Raw genomic sequence first — 20322 nt, forward strand, 5'->3', positions numbered from 1 at the left:
CCCGGAGCCGCACGCTCCCCACCTCCTGCCCACCCGTACTGTTCCGCTGCTTGCCACGTGACGGTGTCCCCGTGGCAGCCCCTGTCTGCTAGCCTGACCGCGGCTGTTGCCGGGTCCCGCCTCCCCGGCCCAGCTGAGGGCGCCGCGTCTGGTGGTAACTGGAGAAGGACCCCGAGCGGGCGGCTCGAATGTCAGCCAGCCTCAGTTTCCTGGGCCGTGACCTGGGTGCCGGGCAGGAGACGACCTCGGCCCCGGACCCGCAGGCCCGAGAAGGCCGTGAGGGCTGCCCCGGGGGTGCCGGGCCTGGGTCGAGCGGCACGGGGCCCCCGCCCCTCAGCTCCTGGGTGCTGCGGCGAGGCGGGCACAGAGTGAGTGAAGGCACACGCTCTCCCCTAGCACGTTTAAAGTCTAACGCGGGTGCGCAGTGGCACCCAGCAGGTGCCAGTTGCAGGTCGTGGCCCTCAAACCATGGAGGCCAGGAAGCGTTGGACCCCAGATATTGGGGGGGGGTGTCTCAAGGGGAGTCCCCCTAGGAAGGGCACTGCCTACAACGTCAGGAACATCCCACCCGTGCTCCGCCTGTGCCTCACAGCAGCCCGCGGGCCCCAGCCACCTGTTCACCCAGGCTCCCCGGTGGGCTCCCTGGGCACTGACTTCGTGGGATGTGCCCGCAAGGGCTCCTGCGCGTGGTAGGGAGCCCATTGCCGCCACAGTCAAGGGGAGCGAGTGCGTCTCCTGCACGCGTGCAGCCTGAGGGCCTGAGCTGGTTGCGGACGTGGCCTCGGCCAGGGCGCCGGACGGGAATGGCTGTGAGGTGTTCACCCACAAGGGCTGGCCACGTTGGGACGCCAGCTGTTCCCGGGTGTCTCCCGCAGCCTCCGCTCTGTTCTCCGTGAGTGAGTGTACTTCCCGCAAAGCGGCTGTGCCTGCTGGGTTCAGGAGCTCTGCCTTCGCGTCTGCATAGGACGCGGCCCCCCCCCAGAGACGCCCCGACCCTGGAGTCTGCAGTGTTGGGAGTGGCCAGGGGGGCAGGGGGTCACATAGAAGGAGGATAAACTGAAATGCAGCCTTTTGGGTACTGTGAGGGGCCCTTGGGTGGCAGACGCCAGCACTGGACGAGGCCACGTCAGAGTCCCCCGACCTGGCCATTGAGTGGACCGTGTGGCCTGTGGCGTCTTGGGATCAGGAGCTTGATTAGACCCAAAGCAAGCCTCCTCTGCCTTGTCCCCACACCTGGTTGCTTCGGGCCACAGGCGCTCCCCCGGCCCCCAGGCGCCTCCTCAGCCTCCTCCAGAGCCGGGCTGGGATGCGCTGTGTTTGCAGAGGTGAAAACCCATTGTGTGCTGAGCAGACCTGGAAGTTTGGGCCGACAGCAGTGTGAACGTGTGCTGCAGCCTTGCACCCCGGGCTCAATGAGCCCTCCCGAGTCCCAGCAGAGGCAAGGGTGTGTGTGGCCCTGCGGCCGGCAGGCTGATCCCCCAGGACCCTTGGCTCCAAAAGGCTGCAAGCCACGGGCTCTTCTTAGGGTCCTGCTGGCAGCCTATCACGCGTTTCTCGTAGGTGAGGAGGATGGCCGAGACCAGTCCCGACTGGAGACCAAGGTGTGGGAGGCCCACAACCCCCTCATAGACAAGCAGATCGACCAGTTCCTGGTGGTGGCCCGGTGAGTGGGCCTCAGGGGCAGTCGGGGTTCTGCCTGGACCCCAGGCACAGGGGCTGAACGGCTCCCCTGCCCCTGCTGGCTGGGCCCTTTGTGGAGACACCCCCTTCCCCAGTTCCAGACAGGTCCGGGCAGCCTTTCTCATCCCTGCTGCTCTTAGGGGCTGCCTGGGCTTCTGCGGGGGCCTTGAGGGTTCTGGGGGCAGCTCTGGCTTTGAGGGCTGGCCCCGTGCACCTGCCTGCTTACCTCGGGGCCTTGCAGGCCAGGCACGGACAGGGCTGGTCCCCAGGACTGAAGGACTGGATAGAGTTGCTAGGCCTGTGTCTGGATGGGCTGTGGGCTGTTGTCCTGGAGACGGGGGGGGGGGGGGGGGGGGGGGAAGGTAGCTGAGAAGGGAGGACATGGCCCTTAAGACCCGGGCCTTAGAGCCACAAGGGAGGCAGTGCTCCAAGAAGCAGCCTTTGCTCCAGCAGACCCCCTGGTGGAGCCCTGGGGCTGGGCCAGCGGGAGGGGAGGCCCTGTGAGGACACAGGTAGCCACACGCCCAGAAGGCTCCCATGTGTCTCCTCTGGACCCTGCGCCTTCACTGTGGAGGGAGGGCCCTGCAGTGAGCTGGGGAGGTGGAGCCCCAGGCAGTGGTGGCCAGCGGCAGGCTCTGTCCCTGGTACCTGGGGCCTCCTAGCCAGCCGTGTCCTCTTATCTTGGTGTGCTCCGGGTTTGGCCAGGGTGCCCTCTGTACGTCGGGCTCCCGTGGTCAGTGTCTCCCTGCCCCCACCCCCCCAGCTCTGTGGGCACCTTTGCAAGAGCTCTGGACTGCAGCAGCTCCGTCCGACAGCCCAGCCTGCACATGAGCGCCGCGGCCGCCTCCCGGGACATCACCTTGGTGAGGGGGCTGCATGCTGGGGCGTCTGCACAGGACCCCGTCCGGTTGTTGCCGGGGCCAGCTGTCTCCGGGCTCCCGGCAGGTGGCTCCGTGAGGCTGAGGTCGTCCATCCATCCCGTGCCCTCCCGGAGAGCCCACCGGGCTAGGCGTGGGAGCGAGCCCCCCTCCATCTCTCCTGTGCCCCCGCTGCCTCCTGCGACTGTCCTCATCTCTTCCCGGGTGGGTGGGCTGGCCAGCCCTGCCTGGGGCGTCTGCGGGTCCTCGCAGCAGCTGGGACACGACCCGGGTGACCTCCGCGTGTCCTGCTACAGTTCCATGCCATGGACACGCTGCACAAGAGCGTGTACGACGTTGCCAAGGCCATCTCGGCGCTGGTGCCACAGGGCGGGCCCGTGCTCTGCAGGGACGAGATGGAAGAGTGGTCCGCCTCGGAGGCCAGCCTTTTCGAGGAGGCCCTGGAGAAGTACGGGAAGGACTTCACGGACATTCAGCAAGACTTTGTGAGTGCCACATGGTGGGCTCGGGGCCCCACTCCCCCGGGGCCACCGTGTGTCAGCCCCACCGTGTGTTTGTGGCTCCCGGAAGGCGGGGCCAAGAGCTGCACCTGCTGCCAGGTCCAAGGTCAGCGGCGCTGGGCATCACGCTGGGCGTCACCCCGGGCTCCCGGCACTGACCTCTGTGCTTGTGTGAGTTGTTGGCTGCTGTTAACCAGCTGAGCTCGTCTTTAGGCGTCTTTGTATTGTGTCCCTGGAGAGTGTCCCTCCTGGGAATGACTGTCCGAGCAAGGCCCGTGCCCTCAGGGACCCCTCCCAGCCCTTATGACCTGTGAAAACACACACTCGTCTAAAAGGAGATCAGCCTCCACCACAGCGAACCCAGTGGGTCGCCGGCAGGACCTCCAGGTGGGGCTGGGACACACGGGCAGGCCAGTATCTGATTTAGCATCACAGGTGGGCTGGCTTCTGGGAAGCCTCCGGAGGGCAGAAGGGACCCGCCAAAGGTGGAGGGGCCCAGCGGAGGGGAGAGCCCCTGTCCTGACTCGCCCAGAGTCTGACAGGAGTAACTCAGAGTCCCAGATACAGGGAGCAAGGCCCTCTCAGGAAATAGCAGCCGCTAGAAGACGGGGCCGCAGATAACGCCCAGCCAGGCTCCCATGGCGGCCACAGGACGGGGGCCCCAACTTAGAGACCACGCGGGCCACCTCCGTGACAGGTTGAGTGGACGCAGCACAGATGGGTTTCGTAGCTGAATCCATGCCACGGACACGCTTCCTCTTCGTTCTGAGGACACTGTTTCCGTAGGCAGAGCAGGAAGGGCTGGCCCGACAGGAGCCCCTGGGGTTCAAAGCTGGTGCGGGAAGCAGCGGTGTGAACAGAACTCGGGAGTTGTGTTGCTGACACTTCGGGAACTTGGAGTCCTTGGGAGGGGCACCGCTAGGCCTCGTGTGCAGGGGAAAGGGACTCCGGGGGCGGGGGGGGGGGGGTAGGGAGGGGCCCTGGCCGAGGAGGGGCCCTCTGCGGCCTCACGCCCCGCCCTCTCGTGCAGCTGCCATGGAAGTCGCTCACCAGCATCATCGAGTACTACTACATGTGGAAGACCACCGACAGATACGTGCAGCAGGTGGGTGCCCGTGGGGACGCTGGGGGCTGGGGACACAGGGCCAGTGGGCCGCCCTCCCCCACCTGCATCCCCTCACACGTGGCTCCTGTTTCCAGAAACGCTTGAAAGCAGCGGAGGCGGAGAGCAAGTTAAAGCAAGTGTATATTCCCAACTAGTGAGTGCGCCCTCCACCTGTCCACGTGTCCACGTGTCCTCACCACCCTTGGGGCTGCAGACTGGGCAGGCCCCTGTCATCCCTTCGGCCGCTGGGGCGGGTGTGGAGCGGCTCTCAGGAAGCACGGGCTCCAGGACTCGAGCCCACCCGGCCTGGGGCTCCACTTGGAGCTGAGCACAGCTCTGGTGGCCAAGAGACCGCCTGCCCTGGGCGTGGACGGGGGCTGCCAGTGCCTGACAGCCGCAGTTTCCGGGGAGCTGCACACAGGCGGCATGGCACTCCCATGACGTCCTCCCTCTCTCCCTTACCCTAAGTAACAAGCCAAACCCGAACCAGATCAGCGTCAATAACGTCAAGGCAGGCGTGGTGAATGGGGCTGGGGCGCCAGGCCAGAGCCCTGGGGCCGGCCGAGCCTGCGAGAGCTGTTACAGTAAGTGCCCGCCGCCTGGCATCGGGGCCCACCCCCAGCGCTGGGCGCCCTGCACCGTCCTGGGGTCCTGGCCGGGGTGGGGGGGGGCGGGGGTCACTCCCTGCCCGGGGAAGCCCTCGTCTTGGGTCGGTGGGGCGGCTCGGCGGGGGGCGGGCGACACTGTGGAATGCTCTCTGCCGTCACTGGTTCTGCTTAAGGACCCGTCTATTTCCAACTTTGTTGTTCGTAGCCGCCCAGTCTTACCAGTGGTATTCTTGGGGTCCCCCTAACATGCAGTGTCGCCTCTGCGCCTCTTGCTGGACATATTGGAAGAAATATGGTGGCTTGAAAATGCCAACCCGGTTAGATGGAGAGAGGCCAGGACCAAACCGCAGTAACATGGTAAGTGGGCGCCCCTCCCCGCCCCCACGCGTGGCCGTGCGCCCGGCCCGCGGTCATGGCGCTGTGTCGGGGCGGCGCGCCCCCTTCCGCAGAGCCCCCATGGCATCCCAGCACGGAGCAGCGGGAGCCCCAAGTTCGCCATGAAGACGAGACAGGCCTTCTACCTGCACACCACCAAGCTCACACGCATTGCCCGGCGCCTGTGCCGAGAGATCCTGCGCCCGTGGCACGCGGCCCGACACCCCTACATGCCCATCAACAGCGCGGCCATCAAGGCTGAGTGTGAGTGGCGCCCTCCCCCTCCGTCCCGAGCCCTGTGCCCTGTGCCCTGTCCCCGCAGGAGGAGCGTTGCCGGTGCTCTGGGGGTGCCCCATTGGGAGCTCTGGCCCCGGGCCCCTCTCACGTATGCCGGGCCCCCACACACAGGCACAGCCCGGCTGCCCGAAGCCTCCCAGAGCCCACTAGTGCTGAAGCAGGCCGTGCGGAAGCCTCTGGAAGCTGTGCTCCGGTACCTAGGTAAGCCCACCCTAGCCCTGCACGGTCAGCGAGGCCAGCCAGCGGCCGCCTGTGGGGGAGGGGGCATGCCTTCCCACAGCCCCCGACCGCTGCCCAGGCCCCTGAGCTGCCTGTGTGTTGCTGCAGCCTGTAGGGGCCTGGGCGTCCTGGGTTTGGGTTGGACACACCCAGGACAGGCGCCCCCTGCAGACACCCACCGGGGTTCTCCACCACCCGTCCCTGAGGGAAGGCCCACTGCGGGGTGAGCTGAACCGAAGCACCTGGCCAGCAGCTCCCAGCGCGGGCTCTGGTGGCCTGGGGACCCTCAACACCTTGGCCAGGGCCCTTTGTCTCCGCTTTGCCCACCACTCTGCCAGCCGTAGGCAGCTTGTCCTGGGGGCTCAGCCAGCGAGCTTGGGCAGGAGGGAACAGAGCCAGCCACCTCTCTGGGCTCGGAGCGGGGTCACGAGTCAGTCCCTCCCAGCACGGAGGTGTCTGACCTTCTGGGAAGGACATTCCAGAACCGTGAGCTAAGTGTGTCCCGTGTAGACACGAGTGCGTTTGGCGTCATTGGATGTCTAGGGTCTGGGTCTTGGGGCTGGGCCTCAGCCCCCCTGAAAGCCATGAAGGGCTGGGAGGCCTTGGCAGGTATGAGCCTGAGCCTGCCGTGGCCAGCCCACAGTGGGGCGTGTCCTTTGGCTGGGCCAACCCCGGCTGTTAATTCATCGTCTGGCCAGCGGCCAGCCCTCTGCCATCAGCTCCGGTGGCCTGGACCTGGACGCCTCTGATGGGCCTGCTTGTTTACGGGCCTGTGTCTGGAGCCTGCGAGCTGCTGGCAGTTACCCAGTGACCCGCGGGGCCCAGCCCTGCTTGCGGGACGCCCAGGGGTATGGGATGGGGGGTGTCTCCCCGGTGGGCCCTGTGGTCGTCCTCCGCCGGGATGGGCCAGGGGTGCTGCCGTGTGCGTTCGCTGCCCGCAGACCGGGCCCCTCCCGTGTTGCTCCCGACAGAGACCCACCCCCGCCCCCCCAAGCCCGACCCCGTGAAGAGCGTGTCCGGCGTGCTCAGCGGCCTGACCCCTGCCAAGTCGGCCCCCGTCATCAACAACGGCTCCCCCACCATCTTGGGCAAGAGGAGCTACGAGCAGCACAACGGGGTGGACGGTGAGTCCCCGGCGGGGCGGCCGGCGCGGCCTGCCGGCCCTGGGGTGCCCGGCCCCGCCCCCGCCGCACCCCTGCGTGCTGACCGTGTTCTCTCTCCCTCTCTCTCCCGTCGCCGGGCGCTGGCAGGCAACATGAAGAAGCGCCTCTTGATGCCCAGTAGGGGTAAGGCCCGGGGCGGCCGCGGCGCGGCTGCTGTGCTCTCGCGTGCATGGTGCACGGCGGGCGGCTCAGGGCACGCCCGCGGGGCAGTCCACGTGGGCTGGGCCGCACCCCGCTCCCCGTGCTCCCCCCCGACTCGCCCAGACGCCGCCTCCCGCCCCGGGGCCTCTGGCTGGTGGGCCGTCCCCTCCCTCCCGGCCCGGTGCCCGGTCAGTGGACTGTCCTCTCGTGTGGCCCTGGCGCCCCCGCCGCCTGCCTGTACTGTCTGCCATCGCGCTGTGACCGCCCGCATGCCGTCAGCCTCAGCTCGCGTGGCTGCCCGTGCTGTGCCTACGACCCTCTTGTGCGCCCTGCCCGTTTTGGGGGGGGGGGGGTGTGGGGGGCTTTGGGACCCTGGCCTCCCCAGTGGAGCAGATAGGACCGAGCTGTGGGCTGCACGTGGTCCGCACGGCACAGGGAGGTGCCCCCAAGGGAAGGGGTCCCAGAGCCGAGGCAGCGACACCCTCTCCCGAGTGGGGTGGGACACCCAGGGGAAGGGGACTGAGGTCGGCGGAGGGGGGGTGCGGGGCGGGAGGGGCAGATGCATTGAGACCCTGCCACCACAAGCACCCAGGTTGGCAGTGCCTGGGGGAGCAGGACTCTGGGTTGTCCGGGCCCGTCTGTGGTCACTCCCCCAGTGACTCGGGGCCTTGCTTTGCTCCCTTAGCTGGGCAGGGGGCACCCACGGTCTCTTCGGCTGCTCCCAAAGAAGGTGGCTAGGAGAGGGGTGGCCACGGTGGCAGGGAGGGGCCGCTGGGCCCTGGAGGGTTGGCCCTCAGCAGGATCCGTGTGGGAGGGAGGCAGAGGGGGGCCAGGAGGGGCGATCTTGGGAGGATTGGGGTCTCGGCGTGGGCACTCCACGCTGTGGGCCGGCAAGCGTGGTCATGCCCGGAGCCCTTGCCCAGGCTCAGGACCGACGAGCTGCTTCTCGGGGTGCCGGCCACGGTGCTGGGCCAGGCATGGGGACCTGTGGGTGGCAGCAGGCGGCGCCCATCCAGCCTGGCCTTGTCCTTGCCTCTCGGCCGCGTCAGGAGCCCCGGCAGGCGCGTCCTGTGGGGTCAGCCGGTGGCCCTGGTGCCAGCTCCTGCCCTTGCACTCCCTGTGGCCTGCCCTGGGTCCCCGGTGCCCCTGCCGTCACTCCTGGCCCGCCCACCCTTCTCTCGGCGGCCAGCCCCCACCCCGTGCCCGTCTCCGCAGTGGGGGCTGGCCGGCTTGCTCTCTTCTGCTAGATACCCGTGAATGATCTCATTCCACAGAAGTCAGCGGGCGTCTTTGGGGCTTCCTTTTTAAAAAGCGCTTCACGAGCAGGGTGGATAAAGTTAATTACTTCTATCGGTTTATCCAAATCGGTGTGCTTCTGTGTCTCCCTCAGTCTTAGCATGTGGTGGTGTGGTCGGGGGTGCCCCCTGCCCAGGAGACCACAGGCTGGCCACCTGAGGCACCACCGGGCAGCCTAGGCCCAGGGGCATTGCCAGACTGTTGGGCAGGCATGAGCTGAGCTCTGGGCCAGGGCCTGGACTCGGGTGCCCTTGGGGCCTTAACTCACTAACCCAGCCCACCAGGCACATGCGCTCTGCACCCACCGCCCTCGGCCCCCCGGCAGCGCACACGCTCATTGTCTAACTAACGCTAACCGTGTGTTCTCTTCCCTCTGCGCCCATCGCTCTGATAGGCACTTACCTGGGTAAGTAGTGCTGGGTCTCGGGGCTGCAGGCCACGTGCCGGAGCCCCTCCCTCTGCCCTGCCTAGGGCTCCCCCAGCGAGGAGGGGGTTTGCAGGGGGGCGGGCCGGGCAGCCGCTCAGGACATGGACCTTGGCCAAGAAGCATATCTGGGAAGAGCTGGTTCTGGGGGGCCTCTGGCAGGACTCGCTCACACACGGGCACACTCACGTCCGTGTGCACGCTCACTGGCACAGGTGGAGCAGGGGAGACAGTGGCAGGCCTGGGCTCACCCGGCTTCTCTGCCCAGGTCTTCACCGGCATGCATTCGCAAGTCGGGAGCCTCGCGTGCCCGTGGCAGGGGTCTGGGGGGACCGTGACCTAGGACGGTGACTTCTCCAAGTCACGGGCCGAGGCCTGCAGCCCCAGACCCTCAGCCCGTGGGGTGGAAGCGCCTGTGTCCTGGCCACTGCTAGAAGCTCCCGTCTGCTCCTCCAGGGCAGCTAGCCCCAGGGTCGGCGAGGGATGCTTGGAGCCCCTGGGGAAGAAGCCCAGTGGGGCCCGAGGAGAGGCCGCCTTGGAGAGGGGGTCCTGGTGCCGCTGTGTTTTATCGCTGTGCTAGGCGTTGCCTGGCTGCCGTGTAAACCAGGCTCCCACCGTCTTGGCCCCATCCAGGGCAGGCAGCCCGCGTGTCAGGGACTGTGCCGTCAGAACCGAGACTCCTGGCCTTCCGCCTAGAGCCCAAGCCAGTGCCGCCCTCACTGGCTGGGCCAGAGGTGGCCCTCAGAGCCCCCAAGAGCTGTGGGATCGTGTGGGGGCTGCTTGGGCTAGGCTGGGACCATGGGAGGACGTGGCCCCAGGTTTCCCGCCCTTTGGCTGAGGGGGCTCACGTTCTCTTCTCCCCGTTGTCAGGTCTGGCGAACCACGGGCAGACCAGGCACATGGTAAGAGCAAGGCCGGGCCCCAGCGGGACCCCTGCCCCTGCCCCCGCCCCCGTCCCCGCCCTGGCAGGACCCCCCCCCCCCCCGCCCCAGTGCGCAAGCACAACGTGTGTCCGCGCGCGGCTCCCTGGGCTGGTGGCAGGGAGGCCTGGGTGGCCCTGTCGGGCCCTGTGTCAGGAGCATCAGGGAGGCTCAGCGGGACCGGGAGGAGGCCGGCTCCAGGGTGCCCCTGGCCCTCAGTGGGTCCCCTGCCTGCCCAGAGGGCCAGGCCTGCATGCCTCCTGCTGGGACTGCTGCCTTGGGGGTTTCGCAGTGCGGCGTGGAGGCCCCCAGGGCGTCGTCCTCAGGCCTCCCCTTGCCACAGGGACCAAGCCGGAACCTCCTGCTCAATGGGAAGTCCTACCCCACCAAAGTGCGCCTGATCCGGGGGGGCTCCCTGCCCCCTGTCAAGCGGCGGAGGATGAACTGGATCGATGCTCCTGACGATGTGTTCTACATGGCCACCGAGGAAACCAGGTGGGGGCCTCCCCGAGGCTGGCAGCGTGGGGGGTCCAGGGGACCTCCCTGAGGCTGGGAGGGGGCCGGGTTGCCTCCCCGAGGGTGGCGGAGTGGGGCATCCAGGGGGGCCTCCCCGGAGGCTAGGGGGGCAGGGGGCCTCCGCTCCCTGGTCACCTGCTGGCGTCGCTGCGTTCACAGGAAGATCCGCAAGCTGCTATCGTCCTCGGAGACCAAGCGTGCCGCCCGTAGGCCCTACAAGCCCATCGCCCTGCGCCAGAGCCAGGCCCTGCCCCTGCGGCCGCCCCCACCGGCCCCTGTCAATGACGAGCCCATCGTCATCGAGGACTAGGTGCCCCGCTGCCCGGCGAGGCCACTCCGACCACAGCCCGCGCCCCCGCCCGCCCACCCCTGCCCGGTTTTGGTAGTGCTCCCCTCCCGCCCCCTGCAGAGAAACTGCTCCTCCGGGCGCCTCGGGGGCAAGTGCCCTTTCACTTACTCCCAGAAAGCCCGGGAGTCGTTTTTAGCTTTGTGTTTACTTTTTGGCCGGAGCGGAGCTGAGGAGCCGCCCGGGAGCCCGCACCACCCTGTGGGCCTCGCGTGCGGCCGCAAGTTTTGTTGTGTTCTGTTGAAGGTGCCATTTTAAATTTTATTTTTATTACTTTTTTTGTAGATGAACTTAAGCTCTGTAAACTTACATCTGGAATGTTAGGATCGGCATGGCCAGCGGCCGCCGAGCTGCCTGGTGGGGTTGGCCCCTGGTCTTTTCAAGTAATTTTCATATTAAAAAAAAACAAAGAAAAAAAAAGTTATAAAAAGAAAAAACCAACTGGCCCTTCCCGTGTCTTTTGTCCCCTGTCCCTCTCCTTGCCTTGAGCCTTGGTTTCTGTCCTGTCCCCCCCCCAGCACCCCAGGGCAGAGCTCACTTACCAGGGTTGGGTCAAGGGTGGCCTGGCAGTGTGCCAGGCAGGTGGGCACCTCAAGGCCAGAGATACCGTCCATAGGCAGGAGGACCCTTGAGAAAAAGCCCCAGCGAGCAGCATGTGGCCCCTGGCTTTCCTGGCCTCCAGGCTGGGCTGGGGTTTTGTCCTTCCCTCACCTCACCTCTACCCCCACACCTGTCTCCTGCAGGGCCTGGCCCAGTGACCCCCTGTTTCCCATGGAGGAGCTGAGACCCCTCCACCTCCCCCCCACCCCCCCCCCACCCCCCCCGGCCACAACCATGTCTGGCTGAGGCAGGGAGTGGCCTGGACCTGGCCTTGGACCCAGACTGGCAGGTGCCTGGCTCCCGTGGCCGAATGGCTCCCCTCCCAGCAGGGCAAGCCAGCACAGCTGGGTCAGGCCAGCCCACCGCCCTCTCCTGGCAGAGCCCTGCCCCAGCTGTCTGAGGATTTCTGCCCAGACCTGCAGGGTCAGCCCCCAGCAGGTGTGGAGTTTCCAGAGTGAGAATTTGCTCAGATTTCAGCAAGTACGTTGTTTTCAGACATTCTACCTGCGGCCATTCCTCGGCACCCACCTTTGCAGGCCAGCAAGACAGGTGTGAGCCGTCTAACCACTGAGGAGAGGGGTCTGGGGTGGGGGGGGACACCTCTCTGCCACCCCAGCTGGCCCGGAGAAGGGTGAGCTGGGCCCTCCTGGGGCGGGGCTCCCACCTCCTTCCTCCCGGAGCCCCGCCTCCTGCTCTCCCAGCCCTGCTGTGACAGGGTGCACATCTCAGCCAGGAAGTCCAATAGAAACTACTTGTGCTCTCCCGCGGGAGACAGATAAGGGAGTCCTGGCTGGCTGCCCACCTCGAGCCCGTGATGGGGCCCCATAAGGTGACAGGCCGGGGTGTTGAAGAAGTGGCCCCACCCAGCCACTTCAATCCGCAGCCTGGCGCCCCTGCCCTGCCCTCTCCGAGACTCCGATGTGGCGTCTCTGGCGGGCGCCAGGCTGACAAAACTGAGCTTCCTGGGAGCCTCTTCGCAACCTGGGGGTCTGAGGAAGGGGCAGGGAGCTTCCTGAGGCCCCCTTCCCTCCTCCTCAGACGGGCGGTGGGCATTTCAGGCGAGCAGGAGTCATCCCCATGGGGGCCCCGGCCTGCACACCTCCAAGCCCCCTGTCCTTCCCGGGCTTCCTGCCACCTACCACCGAGCCCAGCCCCGGGGTCCCCACATCAGAGCCAAGATGTCCCCCGGGTGCTATTTGCCAACGTCGCCAGGACGCCGTGCCACTGTGGCCCCGGGGGAGGGACCTGCGCTCACGCCTGGCTGGCTAGCTGCTTTCCTGGACGCCCGCTGTCCTCATCCATCCCACTGCCCGGTCCCTGCCCCCATCTGTAGCCTTCTGTGGTCTCAGAGGTGGACACTGCTGTTCGGTGTCCATCGACCCAGAATAACCCCGTCACGTCAGGGAGCCTCCGGTCAGGCCCAGGACTGTAGTTGGGTGCGGGGCACCTGCCCCACCCCCCCCCCCCCCCCCCCCCCGCGTCCCGTCCCTGGGTGCCTGGCCAGTTCCAACATAGTTTCCTTTGCTATGCCTCCTCACTCTCCAGGCAGGGCTGGGCCCCTCCCACACAGCCTCCTTACAGAAGACACCTGATACCTGATGCTGAGCCTCAGCAAGCAGGGGGCTGCGAATGCCTGACCTGTGGGGAGCCCCATCGCGGGCCACCCTATCGGGAAGAGGACCGCGCGGAGGCCTCCCCACCCCCCTTGCCTGCCTTGCCTGGCACGAGGCCAGAGTCAGGGTGCAGACGGGAAAGGGGCTGGTCAGGCTGGTCAGTCAGGCTTGGGACCACATGTTTCGAGGCTGCTGTCCTCACAGTAACAGCAGTGGATAGAGTGTGAGTGCAGGGCATGGGCGGGGAGGGGAGGGCAGGAGCTGGCCAAGGCAGGACTGCCATGAAAGTCCGGGTTCTGGAGGGCCTGGTTCTAAGGGCCATGGGACACTGGCTTGCTCACTCCTCTAGTGTGCAAATATGCCTGGCACTAGAGGCCCGGCGGGTGCATCCGGCAGAGGATGGGGGGTGGGGGTGGGGAGGCAGGCCTTGGTGGCCAGCACAGAACCTCCAAGATACACAGACTGGATGGGGTCATTTGGGCTTGGGGTTCTGTCCATTTGCCAGGCTGGAGGCCCAGGGAAGGGCTTATTGGGAGGTAGAGCCCCAAGGGAGGAGACCAGGGGGTCCTCCTGGGCCCCACGGGAAGGGCAGGACCCGGTTTTTCAGACTCCATGATGGGGGCAGGGAGGGTTGGGAGGGATCAGGCAGGCCCCTGTGGGGAGGGGGACCTTGAGGGGATCTCTAGCTCTCCGGCTTTGGGGCCAGGAGGCTGGAGGTCAGAGGCCCCTGGGCATGGAGCTAGTGGGTCCAGAGGAGGGATGCAGGAGGCATCCTGCAGCGGTGGTGGGGGCGCAGGCGGATGGCAGTGCCAGCCCGCTGGGCACCTGCGCGGAGAGCACGGCGGGGGGTCACCCCTCTTCTCTCCCATTTGTACTGCCCCTGGGTGGAGAGCCTGGGGAGAGTGCCTCCCAAGCCGGCAGCACGCCCAGGTCCCCTGCTGCCCGGCGCCCTCCCCCTCTTTCGCTTCCAGCAGTTTCTCTCCCGCTGTTTTTGGAAGCGTCGGGCGCCCTGCCTTCCACCCACTGAGCTTCAGCACCGTCGACGGTGTCAGGCGGGGGCGGGCGGCGGGGCAGGACCAGGGCCCGGCCAGGTGGCCGCGCCCCGCGGGGGAGCCGGCTCCCATCCCGCCGCGCGGCCATCGCTATAGAAACCGAGCAACAAAGGGACTCGGGGCGGGGGGCGCGCGGCGGGGTGGGTGGGGTCCTCCGGGGGCGGGACGGGGGGAGCACCCGGCGCCGAGGGCCGCCGTCCGTCTGCGCGTCCAGGGGCCGGCCTTCCGGGCCGAGGCCCTAAACAGCCAGGAATGCCCCCGAGCCGAGGGGGCTACGGACCCCCGCCCGCCCCGCCCCTGCCCCGGCGTTGCCATGGACACGAGCGAGGCACCGGCGTCGGGGCGCCGGGCGGGTCTGGCCGCCCTCGCGGCCCGGGCAGGTGCGCCCCCGCCCCCGCGGCGCCCCCCGCCGGACCCGGGGAGCGGGCTCCCGAGGCCCCGCCCCGGCCGCGGAGCCAATGAGTGCGCGGGCAGCCGGCGGGCGGGGCGGGGCGGCGGCGCGGTGGCGGCGGCGCGGAGAGGGCGCGGGCTGAGGGCCGACGGGCGCACCGACCATGGCCTCCAAGTGTCCCAAGTGCGACAAGACGGTGTACTTCGGTGAGTGCTGGGCCGGACCAGCGCCCGCCGCACTTCGCGGTCAGCCCCGCGCCCCGCCTCGGGATGCGCGGCCCCGGGATGCGCGGCCCCGAGGCCGGCTAGGCGCGCTGCCCACGCGGGTGCGGCCGGAGGGTGGAGCTGGACGAGGTGGGGGCAGCCACGCCCGAACCCCGCAGCGGCCGGTGGGCCCCGCGGGAGTGCGTGATCCTCCCAGGATGAGGCCGGGCTGTGGGGGGACGTTCGGGGTTCGCGGGCGCCGAGCGGGGCGGGGTCGGGGTCGGCGGGGCGCACGCTCTGGGAGCCTCCCGTGCGCTCCTGCCTTTCACGGCCCTTCCCGTGGACACGTGGCTGGCCCCCAGCAGTGACCACCCCCCAACCTCCGCCTCGACCTCTGACCACAGCGGGCCCGGGTCAGATATGGGCTCTGTCTGGACTCGGTCCACGCGGGGGCGACCTTGGCCTCCCAACTCCTGCGTGTCCCAACGTGCTCCCTCCCTTGGCGCGAGTTCCCTCAGGACTTTGCTGCGCGTGAAGTGGGATGACAAACGGGTCCCCACAAGCATGAGAGGACACTGGAGCCCAGGTGGCCAAGTGCCCCTGCCTCCTCAAGGTCAGAAGAGCCCTAGACGACGGGAGGGTGTGGCGGGTCTCCGCCAGGATGGCCCCCCAGGGTATGCGGCAGCCCCTGGCGCTCACCCACTCTCTGGCGATCACACCCGCCTGTCTGGCTTACTCAGCCACTCTCTCTTCTCTTGGCTGATCCTGCCCCGACTTTGCCAGGGTGCCAAAGTCCCTGCCCCCGGATCCTTCCACTAACACCCTCCTGGAGCCACAGACAGGGGGCCCTTCCCTGGTCATTGTGGGGACAGTGGTCGGGGTCTGGAATGTGGACAGGCCGAGGTGAAGGAAGCCACTTGGCTTCCCCGCTGAGGGAGGTGGATGGTTGTTTGCTCTTCCCAGAGGGGAGGGACCGGATTTGGCCTGGAGTGCTTCTGGCCTGGCTGGGAGCCCAGGGGCTTCCGGCCGACTCCCCAGTAGCTGGCCCAGTCCTCCGTCCCGTCCCAGAGGGGGCTCATCCCCGTAAGGCTCGCGGTGGGGGACAGCCCTGGGGTCCTCCTGCCAGGCCCGCTGCCCACTACTTGGCCCCGACCAGGCCAGCTCAGGGCTCTCCAGGGCTGGGGCAGACAGTTGTGTGGACAGCCGCGAAAGCGTCTCTGCCTGCCTGCCTGGGCGGTCACTGGCTCCCAGCAGAAAACAAAGGCTGCTCAGACCCGCCTGGCTTCTGTCCTGGGTGGGAGGCGCTGGTGGAAGGAGGGGGGCCTTTGGCCTGGGATCCTGCCCATCCCCCAGTCAGGCACCCCACCCCACCCCTGCCCCAGCAGCCCACACCCTTGAGCAGAGTGAAACCTGGGCCAGGACACCCCAGAGTGGCCTCAGAATGCTTTGCCTTTGTGTCCTTAACAATGGTGCCGCCCGTGGGGAGCCCGGTCCCTTCCGTGCCAAGAGAACCGATCAATTCTGTCTTCCCAATGGGGTTGGCAGTATGTGGCCATCTCCCCGCCCAGTGGGGTCTGAGGGTCATTCCCCTGCCCCCGCATAGCCATATGCTAGTGCTGGCCCGTGCGGCGTGGCTTTGGCAGCCCTGAGTGCAGCTGCCACGGCCGCTGCTGGCCAGCAGGAGGACTGGGAGAGGGTGCCGGGCTGGCGTGGCACCCGACTGCCCCAGCATGGACTGCCCCAGCATGGACACGGGAGGGGTGGCTGGCCAGCCTGTCCCAGCATCCTCGGGTAGAGTGGCCGTCGGGATCCAAGCCCCAGCTGCCTCCAGGAAGGGGTGGGTGTGGGCGGCGGTCCAGCAGGTCCTGCCAGGGCTACGGGGAGCCAGCACCCAGGGCCCCAAACCTGGGCCACCAGCAGCAGCACCCATGGGCCTCTGGGTGTGGGGAGTGACCCGGCCGGGCCCTCTCTCTCTCCACTCTGCCAGGGCCCTGCGGGAGGCCTGGCCTGCACAGCAACCTCGCTGCGAGGGGGCCAAAAGATCCGTTGGTCCTGGGGCTCGGCCAGCGTGGCAGGGGCCCGGTCCGCCTGACCTCCGCCACCCCCGCCCCGCCTGCCCTCCATGCTTCTGCTCAGACCCCTTCCCTTCCCTTCCCTTCCCTTCCCTTCCCTTCCCTTCCCTTCCCTTCCCTTCGGAATTCCGGCTTGGCTCCAGCCTTTCTTCCTGCCCTCTCCTCCACCACCCTTTTCCTGCCGCGCTCTCCCGGGGAGGCCCCCCACACTTCCGGCCTTTAGGAGGTGGCCCAGTGGGCAGGGGGTGGGGTGGGGGTGACTGGGCCCTTAGCAGCTGGTCTCTGACCTTGAGTGTGGAAGCAGCAGCTGGAGGCAGTGCCTTATCATGGGGAAACCAAATATAGACAGGTAGGCATTCTGTCCCATGGGGTGCAGGGGGCGCGGCACAGCCGTGGAGGGTCCACAGCCTTGGAGGGTCCGGAGGCTGGGGTTGGCCCCTCCGCAGGGGGCTCTGCCCACCCCTTCAGGGCCCAATTGGGAGCGTTCGGGAGTCTGTGAGGGATGGAAAGGCATATGAGTGTGAGGCCAGCGTCTGAGGGAGGGGCAGGTGCGTCGTTGAGAGGGCTCACAGCGGTGTGAGGGTGACCGAGAGGGACCCAGCAGGGGCTCTGAGGGGCAGAAGGTGGTTCCGGCGTGTGGTGGGGGCTCGGAGGTTGCTTGTGGGGCTGGAGGGAGGGCTGAGGAGGCTGCCCACGCCAGGGCCCTGGCCACTGGCGCTGACCTCCCGTCCTGCCCCCAGCTGAGAAGGTGAGCTCTCTGGGCAAGGACTGGCACAAGTTCTGTCTCAAGTGTGAGCGCTGCAGCAAGACACTGACCCCCGGGGGCCACGCTGAGGTGAGCCCCCTTCCCCGGGCCGGGCGGGGGTGGGAGGCAAGCCTGGGCCGTGGGCGGGTGCCAGCCCTCACACCACACCCCTCTGCCTAGCACGACGGGAGGCCGTTCTGCCACAAGCCCTGCTATGCCACGCTGTTCGGACCCAAAGGTGAGCTTGGGTCCCCGCCCCCCAGCCTGGGAGCCGTTCTGGCCCCGGAAGGGGCGGCCGGTGTGCCTCCTGGACCCGGCACAGACTTGGGCCCGGAAGACACCAGCAGCCCCGGGGTCCCCTGGCCCCCTTCTCCCCTTGCCCATTCTGGGCCCTCCCCCGACAGTCTCTTCTGCCCTGGTGATTCTAGCGTCCCCCACGCCCCTCCCAGAAGTCTGCCCCAGCCGGCTGGCACCCTCTGGTGGGGGGGGGGGGGTCCCGACCCCACAGAGTGGGCTGTGGAGAGAAGTGCAGTGGGGTGTGGGGGCTGGGGGTGGGCGAGGCCGCTCGCACGACAGTGTCTGCCACTCCGCAGGGGTGAATATCGGAGGGGCCGGCTCCTACATCTACGAGAAACCCTCTGCCGAGGGCCCCCAGGTCACCGGCCCCATCGAGGTGCCCGTGGTCCGGGCTGAGGAGCGCAAGGCCAGCGGCCCCCCGAGGGGGCCCAGCAAAGGTGGGCTGGGCTCCGTGTCCGGGCGGAGGGGTGTCCCAGCGGCCAGGCCGTGCCCTGCCCTGACTCCTCCTTCCCTCAGCCTCCAGCGTCACCACGTTCACGGGGGAGCCCAACGTGTGTCCTCGCTGCAACAAGAGGGTCTACTTTGGTGAGTGAGAGCGCCGGCAGCAGCCTCTGGGGGGTGCCCGAGGAGGGCCCCTCAGCATCACCGTCTGTCTCCCCTCCCAGCCGAGAAGGTGACCTCTCTGGGCAAGGACTGGCACCGCCCGTGCCTGCGCTGTGAGCGCTGTGGGAAGACGCTAACTCCAGGCGGGCACGCGGAGGTGAGGGGGTAGGGCCTGCGGAGGTGGGGGGCGGGTTTGCGGAGGAGGGGGCGGGCCTGCGGAGGTGGGGGGGCGGGCCTGCCGAGGTGGGGGGCGGGTTTGCGGAGAAGAGGGGGCGAGCCTGCAGTGGTGGGGGGCGGGCCTGCGGAGGGTGGGGGGGCGTGTTTGCGGAGGTGGGCGGCACATGGAGGTGATGCCCGGGGTGGCCTGGGGGTGGGGTTGGGGGGTGAGCCAGCGGTGGGTGCTATCCCCCGGTGGCCAGAGTGGAGGCCTACGGGTGCACGGATGCTCCCAGGCATCCGCACCGCCATCCCCCCATCCATCAGGTGAGTGGCACCTGGCACGGCTTTGGGGTCCTCGAAGGCTGTAAGGGAGGGCGGGGTGTGTGGACAACGAGGAAGCCAGGTGGGGGTGTGGGGAGAGGAAGGCAGAAATCTCAGCTCCGTGCCTGTTCCGCCCCCAGCACGACGGCCAGCCCTACTGCCACAAGCCCTGCTACGGAATCCTCTTTGGACCGAAAGGTGAGTGCCGCCAGGAGGCCTGGGATTCTGGTGCCCTCCTCCCCACTCCTCCCTACCGCCTCTGTGCCCTTTTCTGCAGGAGTGAACACTGGAGCCGTGGGCAGCTACATCTACGACAGAGACCCAGAGGGCAAAGCTCAGCCCTAGGGATGCGGCCCGTCCAAGGAGCCGCTGCCGGCCCTGCTCCAGAGCCTACTGCTTGGCCCTACGGGGGAGAGCGGCCAGCCGTCCGGTCCTCCCCCTGCTCGTCCAGGGCCCGGGTGTTGTGCGGGAGGAGGCCCGCCTGCCTATCCCCGCTTCTCTCCCCTGCCCGTGGTCCCCTTTTGCGTCCACGTGGTCCCACACGGCCCCGCGTGTCTCCTGGCCCTCCGTGGGTCTGTCTGAGGTGGGCGTCCCGCTCTCCCCCTCCTACTGCCCCGGGCCTGCCTCACAGTGTTATTTCTGCTCCCCTCACCGGTGACGCTGCCCCGCTCTTCACGGTGTTCCCAGGGCGGACCCAGGGCGTCCCTGCCAGGAGCCCTCTGCCCATCGCCCCCACCGCCTTGCAGTGCTTGCCTGACACCCTCACGCGGCTCACATGTAACTGCTGAGATTGCCGTCAATAAAGGGTTGAGGATTGGGGGACCCCGCCGTGCCTCTGGTTGGGGGATGGACGTACGTTGGGACTGTAATCCCTTGTCCCATCCACAGACGGTCCCCACACCCGCGGGCTGGCTTCTGGTGGGAGTGGGGTCCTAGTCCCAAGGCTGGTAGGGGCGGGTGGGGAGGCAGGCAGCTCCACTGTGGGCCGTGGTGCCAGCACCGAGGTGGAAAAGGCAGCTGAGACAGGGACCGGAGCAGGTGGAGGTGGGGGCACGGGAAGCATCCTGGGTTTGGGGTCCTGGTCCCCAGAAATGTCAGCAGTGGGCACTAGAGCCAGGAGATGCCTCCATCCATCAGGGCGGGGTCTGCCTTGGGACAGAGAGCCAAGGGCATGGCACATGGGGGAAAGGGGGCAGGTGACGGGAGGACGGTCCTCTCTAGGAGTGCAGGAGCTGGGGAGTAGGCAGAGGCAAGGTGGGCCTTCAGGACCCAGCCTGGAAGTGTGGTGGCTTGGATGGGGAAGGGGTGTGGTCAGCATCAGTGGGGGCCAAGGGACAGAACGGGGGCAGTCTGAAGGCCAGGGCTTGAGGGCTTGAGTCCCCCTGTTTGGGTGCTCCTTCCCAGCCGGTGTCCCTGTGTCCGGGTTTGCAGTGTTAGTGGAGTCACCCGTGGCCTCCCCAGGCAGCCCAGTCTCTGCCCTTTGAACCTGTCAGGAGCCCTCCCTCCTGTCTTCCTTTTTCCGCTGCTTCTGGACAGCCCAGCAGAGGGCGCACCTTCTGTTCCACTCCAGGCCCCGGCGGAAACCAGGCCGATCTACCCTGACCTGCCCCTAGCACCGCAGTCCCAGAAGCTTTGACCTCCTCAAAGCCGGGGCATCTGGGCCCATGTGCCCTGCACCCCAGGACCAGCTCTCTGTGCCTCAACCCTTGGCACAGGGCCCCTCCCCGGCTCTCCCTCCAGTCCACCAGCTCAGACACAGCTGAGCCTGCGTGCATGCCATAGCCATTGTCCTTGGAGC

At 67.7% G+C, this 20322-nt stretch overlaps 2 protein-coding genes across 6 annotated transcripts in view; both read left to right on the forward strand.

Moving 5' to 3' along the window:
- Positions 1-10909, forward strand: part of MTA1 (metastasis associated 1) — a 34754-nt gene extending 23845 nt beyond the window's left edge. Inside the window, exons 8-21 of one of the 3 annotated variants that reach the window (XM_053225068.1) lie at positions 1561-1663; positions 2444-2543; positions 2855-3043; positions 4089-4163; positions 4259-4317; positions 4632-4747; positions 4977-5128; positions 5221-5410; positions 5555-5644; positions 6634-6786; positions 6913-6948; positions 9557-9588; positions 9950-10101; positions 10282-10909. In XM_053225068.1, the coding sequence (XP_053081043.1) occupies positions 1561-1663; positions 2444-2543; positions 2855-3043; positions 4089-4163; positions 4259-4317; positions 4632-4747; positions 4977-5128; positions 5221-5410; positions 5555-5644; positions 6634-6786; positions 6913-6948; positions 9557-9588; positions 9950-10101; positions 10282-10432 (1598 nt within the window). In that variant the 3' untranslated portion in view covers positions 10433-10909. Of the gene's footprint in view, positions 1-1560; positions 1664-2443; positions 2544-2854; positions 3044-4088; positions 4164-4258; positions 4318-4631; positions 4748-4976; positions 5129-5220; positions 5411-5554; positions 5645-6633; positions 6787-6912; positions 6949-9556; positions 9589-9949; positions 10102-10281 lie in introns of those variants that run through there. The other 2 variants (XM_053225069.1, XM_053225070.1) reach the window with 2 other exon arrangements.
- A 3268-nt stretch (positions 10910-14177) lies between these two features.
- Positions 14178-19346, forward strand: CRIP2 (cysteine rich protein 2). 3 transcript variants are annotated; one of them, XM_027066798.2, is made up of 8 exons: positions 14178-14330; positions 17140-17234; positions 17325-17382; positions 17738-17878; positions 17958-18026; positions 18107-18201; positions 18665-18722; positions 18802-19346. In XM_027066798.2, exons 1-8 carry the CDS (start codon positions 14288-14290, stop codon positions 18867-18869), a joined length of 627 nt encoding a protein of 208 aa, XP_026922599.1. In that variant the 5' UTR covers positions 14178-14287; the 3' UTR covers positions 18870-19346. The 3 variants fall into 3 exon arrangements, with proteins under 3 accessions (XP_026922599.1, XP_026922598.1, XP_053081047.1); XM_027066797.2 differs by lacking the exon at positions 14178-14330 and adding an exon at positions 14644-14940; XM_053225072.1 differs by lacking the exon at positions 14178-14330 and adding an exon at positions 16755-16909.
- Positions 19347-20322: the final 976 nt, after the last annotated feature.

Source organism: Acinonyx jubatus, chromosome B3, assembly GCF_027475565.1.
Source record: "Acinonyx jubatus isolate Ajub_Pintada_27869175 chromosome B3, VMU_Ajub_asm_v1.0, whole genome shotgun sequence".
Classification (NCBI taxonomy): domain Eukaryota; kingdom Metazoa; phylum Chordata; class Mammalia; order Carnivora; family Felidae; genus Acinonyx; species Acinonyx jubatus.